Raw genomic sequence first — 8921 nt, forward strand, 5'->3', positions numbered from 1 at the left:
CGATATAAATACTATCGGCGCTTTAAAAATAAAATATATATCGGGCGATAGTATAGGGTAAAAAATATCGATATATCGATACTATCGGGCAAAAAATATTATCGGAAAAATAATAAAAATATCGATAGTTTTTGAATAAATTTTATTTATTCATTCTTTTTTTATCATGCCATGATGTACTGTTTCTTAAAACATTATACAACCGCAAAATAATCTGTTAACAGAAAAAAAAATGATTGAAATATGCAGGATAGGATGAAGGAATAATTTGAAGCAATAATTCATTCAAAATCCCACATTATAATTATCAAAATTTTTTTCTTGACGATACAGTAGTTGTGTCGTTGAGAAAATATTATTTTTAAAAGGTACACAGAGTACATAATATATAATTATATAAATAAATATAAATATTAAACACATAAATATATTTATATTCATCAGCCTTTAGGGGTCGCTATAAAACAAAATATATATTATTTTTCTTTTTTCATGTTATCTTACTTCACAGTTTTTGTATCACAAAGTAATTTTTTTTTTTTTAATTTAGAACATCTAAATTAAAATATGTAGGATAAGATATTACACTCAAAAGAACAAGTAAAAAATTTAAAGTAATTAGTCTTCAAATTAAATTATTAAATTTGAAGTAATTAGTCATTAACAATAAACATAAAATCAATAAACAGTTGTTAATTTAATGACGACTTATACTAATCAGTATTTCGAGTACGAATTTTTAATAATTCTATGAATTATATGCTTTTTTTTTTGACTAGTTCCAATCATCATCAGGCAAAGTACAAAGAAAAAGTATTTCATTTAAATATTTACCAGACAGTTGTCCTCTGGCATCACCTTCAGTTGCTCCACAGTGTGAAAACCAACGTTCTGAAGGTACAGAGCTTTCAAGTAAATGAATGTACTTTACTGCAATGTTAAATAGTTTTGGAAATTTGCTTTTCAATGTTTTCCATATTTCCATGGGATTTGTTTCAATTTCAAAACATTCTAACTTTAAATATTCCTCTACTTCATTTGTGTTTTCAGATATACGATTGGTTTTTAAAACCAAATCATTGTGAGCAGCCCAGAGGTTCCTTTTTTTTTTAATGTTTGTTTTTTCTTCAATTACATCTTTTGATGTTGATTGACTTGAATCAACATTAATCATCAAATTTATGATGTTTATTACTTTTTCCACAGTTGTAGTCTTAGAAAAATGAAGGGTCTTGAACAGTGGATCCAAAAACGTGGACAAAATTAATGGAACTTTATCTTCCAAATGACCACATCGTTTTTCTACTGCATTTACAAGTCTACTTTTTAACACAACTCCTTCCTCAGCTTGGGGGAGACATTTATCAAGTTCAACAACAATAAGACGTGCGGTAGGAATTACCATGCAAGCTGTGGCATAAGACTCACCACTCATATCACTAATGGCCCACTCGATGATCTTCATCAATGGAATAACATCTTGGATGATTAAAATTTCTTCATTGGATAATTGAGTGGGTCGATTTGCTGGTGCCAACTTGCCAATTAAAGCATAAACGTGTTCATGTAAATTCATATAACGCTCCAACATGTAGAGTGTTGAGTTCCATTGAGGTCCATCTTGAACCTAACAGACATTCCTTCTGATACACCATTTTTTTTTTGAATTTCTTTCAATTCATCAGAAGCATTTAAGCTTCTTCTCATTCTTGCACTTATATTTCTGATTTTTTGAATTCTTGTATTAATAGTTGTAACTTTTTCTCTTTCTTCTACCTCTTCTTTGCTTTCATTTGCTTTTGCCTTTAATGTTGGCAGTGCATCAGGCACTAAATGTGACAAAATGTGGGAATGACAAGGCAACCACTTGTCTTCTCCAAATACATCAGCAATTGCACGTTTTATATTAGCAGCACTGTCAGTTGAAACTGACAATACTTTTGATTTATTGATATTAAAATCCTTGAGAACTTGCTCCAAACAAGAACCAATATTCACAGCTGTATAGCTGCCTTCCATGGGAAAAACACCAATGTTGGTATTTCGTAATTCAAATTCAGGTGTTACATAATGTAGAGTTACACCAAGATAACTTTGACTTTTATTATCTGACCAATTGTCACAGGTCATACAATTAGATAACGCTTTATCAATTCTATTAGTGATAAAATTACTTTTTAAATTTGCATATGTTTTTCTGATCAAACTTTTAAATGTTTTTCTTGATGGCAATGTGTAATGTGGTGCAAGAAACTTAATGAATCTTTTAAAAGATCGCTTTTCAACAAAATACAGAGGCAGCTTACATGTAACAAGCATATGAAGTAACTCATTTGTTAAATCAGCAGCACGATTTCCTCCATTTAATAATAAAAAAATTATTTCATCGTACAATCATCTGGACAAATATCAAATGGATAAATTATACATGTTATTGATTTACCTTGGAATGATTTGATGTTAGATATTATTTTAGGTAATGTACTAGCCTTGTCTTGTAAATGATTCTTCTTTTTTTCTTCTTTTTTGGTAGATGAAGAAGCATTAAAAATATCAATGTGTTTAGCTTTCAAGTAGGTTGATAAATTAGTTGTGTTGCCTGAATGTTTGTAACATTTAAGGCAGTAGTTGCACTGTGCAAGCTCTGGTTTTTTTTCACTAATTTTAAAATGAAACCAGACGTTGGATTTATCTGTTTTCAACCTACACATAAAACAAATATGTATATAAAATTAATTATGTATGAATATTGGTGACAGAGTCATAAAATAGTAATTGTCAACAAGCCACTTACTTTTTTGTTACAAATGACGAATTTATTTCATCAACAGCACAAGATTTTCTTTTGAGTACTCTGGTCGAGTGCATGCTACTGCTTGTACTTGCACAATTGCTACTGCTAGACCCACTACCATTGCCAGACACCCTGGAAGCAATTGAATCCAATAAACAATTAGTTATGAATATATTTATAATGGAAAAGATTGTTTATTATCTCACTTTTGTGGTGATCTTGATGATGGTGTGATGACCTGTTCATAACCTTCATCAGAAATATCATCAGCACTACTAACAACACTTGTCAAGAAGCTGAAAAAAATGGATAGGCATATTTTGTTTAGAAATACAAATTTAGAAACAATAAAATAAAAATGATGTAGCGTTTCAATTCTTCCTTGTCATCATATAACACATCGTTTTTGTTCAAAATGCTTGAATTATTTTCCATGTCATATTCACATATGAAAATATTTCTAGAAAAAAAATTAGAAAATAAAAACAATTTTAACTCAAATGAATAAAAAAAAAAACAATTACGATTGTAATAATTGTGCACCAACCTGTCATTTGTTTCAAATAAATCAATTCCACTGTTTGAGTCATTTGGTATTGGAAAACCTTGAACAAAATATTAATAAACCAATAAATAAATGTCTTTGGTTTGCAAAAAAAATATCATTATTATAATACCAATTATTAATTTTTTTGTACTTACTGTACTCGTCTACTTTATACTCCTCACTCATCTTGTCATGTGTTAAATTGTTGTTAAGTTTATTGTCTATCCAACTATACATAACCTTTATTTTTATTTTTTTTATAAATATCGGTCCGATAGTATCCGTCCCGATAGTATCACCTTGATAATATCGATATCCGATACTATCGATATTTTAGTAAAAAATATATAATATCGATATATATTTTTCCGAATATATCGGTGATGATACATCGGGATATATCGATATATTATCGGTGCTTCCGATATTTTTTTGACTATCGCCCAACCCTACCCACCTCTATAATAATAATAATAATAATAATAATAATAATAATAATAATAAGAATTTTGGATTTGTCTGTGTTTTCGAAAAACTACTTCAGTCTTCATTTGGTCGTCATGAATATCGCTATTGCTGTTCTTGGTTTTGTAGAAAAAGATTTGACTTTTTCACCAAAAGGAATTGCTGTGTTTGGTATAAATGAAAAAATAGCTGGTCATTGGCTATTAACGCCACCTTGTGACTTTACAACAGTCCCAGCGAATGGACGTTATGAAAACCTGACACTCACCCGTAGACTGAAAATAAATTGGTTTGATGGTGAGTCTGGGGAAGCACAAGTCATCAAAGTTTTAAGGACCCTCGCATCAAAAAGCAGAATTATTTTGAGTTCTGGCAATGAATCCTGTGAATATCTCGAGAAAGTACTATGCACGGCAATCAGAGATGTTGATAAAGAGAAATTTTGGCCTGAATTTATCAAACAATTACCACCGTCAACAACCCGTATTCACCATGGGTTACAGAAAGAAACAGGATGCGCCCTCCAAGTTGCGCGTCAAATAAAAAAGTGGATGAAGAATAGATACGAATTTGTTAAACAAAGAAATTATGAGGAGGTTGTTGCTATACCAGAACATTTACGTACACCTCGTGAGCCTGAAATAGATTATCCTGAAAGTATACACGGTGTGGATGAAACTGATGTTTGAAATAAAATTGTAAAAAATAGAAATTTGAGAAAATAAAAATTTAATTTATATTTAAAAAAATAGTCTTGAAATTTATTTCCATAGGTTAAGAATAATATTATATATTTTTATTTTATATTTAAGTTTTGTCTTCAATCAAAAAAGATTTTAAGAAAAGTTCTATACATCATGTCTGAAACTGACCCCAACTATGTAAGTATAAAAACCTCTCACTCCCACGCATTGCTTTTCCCATAAGACGTTTTTCTATCCGAGTCCTTATGTTATTCCTTACTCCAGACGTCACCCATGCATTCTTATTTTACTACGCGCCCTTGCAATCTCATTCATCCTATACTATACAACCTACACACCCCCTCACACACATACCTCTCACTCGCACCCTTGCTATTTTATTTTTACCCCGGGCCCTGTACTATAGGCCCATGCACAACACACACGCGGGGGAAAGGGGGGAACCGCATTCCACAAAGTCACCCAGAAGAGCCACCTTCTACTGGCCAAATAGACATATTTTCCAGTTGTATTTTTTTTTTTGCGGGCTTAAATCAATTTCGTTCATAATTTTCTTGTTTAATTTTTTAATAGAAAACTGTTAAACCTGTTCATCAGGTTATTTCCCTCAAGACTCACTGGTTAAATTATCTGGACTTTTTAGACGAAGAAATGCCGAATATACTAGAAGAAATACCACTGGCAAACAGAAGAAATATTATTTTCTACCAAGATGAGGCACCTGCACATCGAACAAATGTTGTCACTGATTTTTTAAACAATTAATTTGGTCGAAACTGGATTGAACGAGATTGTTCAATTAATTTGCCCCCACGATTTCCAGATTTAACCCCATGTGATTCTTTCTTATGGGGTTATATGAAAAATAAAATATACAAAACAAGGCTACTTAATGAAGATGTTTTGCAACAAAGAATTTATCAAGTAGCAGCACAAATTCCGGAGATGATTCGTCGAGCAACGAACAGTGTTTTACTCCGTGCATTAGCTTGTTTATAACAAAACGGTCAACATTTTCAACAACTGCTACAAGTAATATAATTGTTGATTAAATAATCATAAAATTTATTAATTGTTCAAGTGCTGAAGAATAGAATTTATCATTGAGTGTTTTTTGCCAAGTTTATTCAATTTTATTTATTCAATTACTCAATTATTTATCCAATTATTTATTCAATTTTTTCAATCAGAAAATCACTAAGATCGAAGTTACACGTACTGTAGATACCAACGATTAATCTTCAACGTAGTATTGCTTTCTTTCCGAATGCAATATCAGTTTTCTTATATATCATTAACACAAATATATCCAGTATTTCCATTACTTTTTTACGTAGGCGGAAGCCTACTAGTATTGTTTTCACTATATGAATTTAGAAAAATGTTCATATCTTCTGCAATAATATAGATAGGATGTTCGTATTAGAACCAAATTAAAGCCTAGAAGATATACTAGAACCGAGAATAGAAAAAAAAATATTCTCATTGTTAATGAATTAGTTATCAACAAAAAATGTTTTTGCAAAAATTTTAAAATCTAAATATTAAGAAAACTAAAAACAAATCGTGGATGCGATTTATTGCCTAGACATTTAAAATTGCAAAATTTATATAATTAAGAGGTTGTCTTTTTTTTGCTATCGAGAGAAATATTAGCAACGTGGGTACTTTTACTAATAAAATAAGATTTAATTAAAATACGGTTAAATTGAGGAATAACACCAGAAATTTAAGAAATATAGATGGTGAAGAATATGGTATTCTTCCAAATCATATAAGTGATAGTATAAAAAAATACATGATAGTGGTGTTCATAAAATACAAGACTTACGTACATCACTTTTATTTTTTGTGTTTTAATCTTAAAAATTATATAAAAATTCGACAGAACAGGTCAAGCCTTTATCCTCCTCAAGTAACATCAAGTATTATATATATAACAAAAATCAGAAATTATAGCGATAGAAAAAGGTAATGATAAAAAAATAAAAGTTTCAAAAATGTGCAGTATTAAATATTTTCTATATCTATATGTATAAAATACAAATTATAAAAATTTATAAAATACAATTCAAAATGAAACTGAATAAACAATAATAGAAATTCAAATAATATAGGTGTTACGAGACAGGTTTATTTTTAATGAAATGAAATAATTTAATTGAACTTGAAGAAACAAAGTAGTTCAGTATTTTATTTTCAACAAATTCCACTTAACTTATAAGAAAGAAAATTAATCGATAAATAAGGATGTGTTTTATTGATATGATAAGTATGAAATATATTATAAATATTTAACAAGCGAATATGTTGAAATATCGTAGCTAGATTGATTACCGGACAATTCTTCATCGTCCCAAACTTTATTTCAGACATATATATTTCATTTGCCCAGTTTACCGAGGTCACTCACGCAACTATAGAAAGGTTAGGGAATAGGACATGGATCTTAGGAAGATAAGAGACGCCTGAAAAGAAAAGCGAAAAATCTACACGATATTTAAATAATTATATCATGAATAAGTTAGAAAAACAACTGTTAATACTATTGAAATTACGTTTAAGTCGTAGCACAACACAATGATTTCAATTTTACAAAATTAATATAAAAATGTCGGTACAAAGTTCATGAATATACGTATTCGATTTAAAGTTATATTAGTTTCGATTTTCGATTTAAAAGTCTACGCGTCGATAAAATAACAAAGATAGAAACCACGTATCTTTTACGGCGTCCATATTAAATAAGATTAAAATTAGTGGGCAAAAGTTCCAAAATATCAAGTTCCAATACAAAATAGTTCCAAAAGATATCAAGTTCCAAAACAAAACAGTTCCAATACGCATAAAGTTCTAAAATTTTATTAATAAATTAAGTACATTAAGAATGTAAATTATATCCAACACTTCGTAAATATTTTAACATATCTTCTCCGCTAGCTTCGTTTTTATAAGTTAAAATTATATTGCAAAGCCTTTCTTTTTTTTTTAATTCTTCGACCCAGACTGAGAGCTTGCAACATCGCTTCTGAATCAGTTTGTTCTTGTTTTCATTCAGTTAAAAAATTATGTAAGCTAGGATGATGCTTGCTTTTTAAAATTTTGACAGCAACGACTTTTTCCCTGTTGAGAGCATGGGAATCATCAAGTGAAACTGCCGGCCCTCCTTTTCAAAGAACAATTGTGTCTGCATGCGTGACAGGAGCAGTGGTCGCACGAGCAGGACATGGCGTCTCTTTACACTTCCAATACACAACCCCACTGCCAACCGAATTTTTAATTTTTTTTATGACATCTGTTTACCAAATATTGAATGAATATGTTTATTTGTAATTAAGGAATTTGAAAAAAATAACAAAACTTTTGAAACATTTGAATTTCAGAAAATTGGATGACCCATCCTCAGAACGTCTTCAAATTTAGACAGATTATAGTCCTCGATAAAATACACATACGTTTTTCTTTTTATTTTTTCATCCATTATTTTGGCAGTTATTGTATGAAGCATTTTATCAAAATTAGACTTTACTTTTTTTTTGGTTTATTTTTTTAGTATTTTGTCGGTGAATGAAAATATAGAGAAAAGTCATTTTTTGGTGAAATTTCCTCAGCTTTTCAGAAAAAATTCTACTTTTTTTTATGGACGTTTATAACACTTTTCAGATCCAGTTTTAAGGAAACAAAGCTGTTTTAGTTGCGTTGCGCCGTAATTGATATGTTTGAAAATATTTTTTTCGGAAAGCTAAGAAAAATTCACAGAAGATAAGTAAAACTCAAGTTGGATTCTCTATAAAAACAAAGGGAATCAACGAAAAAGCAAAAAAAAAAATAAATTTAAATTACGGAGGATAGGAGCCATAAAGGCTCAGTAGCAGTATTGAAATTATCACCAGAAAAAAAAGAAATGTTATAATTCATAACATAATCGTCCTAGAGTGTTCGTTTGGAGCTCAACAGATGCGTCTCTGAGAACACTATCGCACGTGAAAAAAAACATTTTTCCATTATTTTTTTTTTCTTAGAAAACTTGAGAAAACTTAAAACGAGATGATTTTTTTCATCATTCGAGTGAAAATATAATTAGAGTGAAAACTATTGAAGTTAGACTATCAATCATATTATGTTTTTTCTTTCAGAGATTTAGCTGTATAATAAAAAATATTTTCGAGCAGGAATGGATTCATTAATGACGGTTTTAAGACAATTTAAAGAGATTCTCAAAAATGGCCACCACGGTAACTCTTGATAAAATTGTCGCGATATTTCCGTATATAGCTCAAAAAATGCGTCTTTTGAATACGATTCATTTTTCTATAAAATTATTACTCTAGGAATTATAGTTTTCGAGAAAAAAAAAAAAATTGTTTTTTTATTCGATTTTTATTTTTTTTTTTCTTTACTAAAAAGTATA

The 8921-nt window shown here is 29.6% G+C and overlaps 1 protein-coding gene across 1 annotated transcript; it reads right to left on the minus strand.

Annotated features, from left to right (window-relative positions):
- Window positions 1-775: 775 nt before the first annotated feature.
- LOC122850489 (zinc finger BED domain-containing protein 4-like) lies at window positions 776-3527 on the minus strand. Its single transcript, XM_044149628.1, has 7 exons — window positions 3497-3527; window positions 3342-3399; window positions 3001-3090; window positions 2795-2926; window positions 2444-2703; window positions 1633-2357; window positions 776-1537 (listed from the first exon to the last, which is right to left on the minus strand). Exons 1-7 carry the CDS (start codon window positions 3525-3527, stop codon window positions 776-778), a joined length of 2058 nt encoding a protein of 685 aa, XP_044005563.1.
- Window positions 3528-8921: the final 5394 nt, after the last annotated feature.

The sequence above is a fragment of the Aphidius gifuensis genome, linkage group LG2 (genome assembly GCF_014905175.1).
Source record: "Aphidius gifuensis isolate YNYX2018 linkage group LG2, ASM1490517v1, whole genome shotgun sequence".
Classification (NCBI taxonomy): Eukaryota; Metazoa; Arthropoda; class Insecta; order Hymenoptera; family Braconidae; genus Aphidius; species Aphidius gifuensis.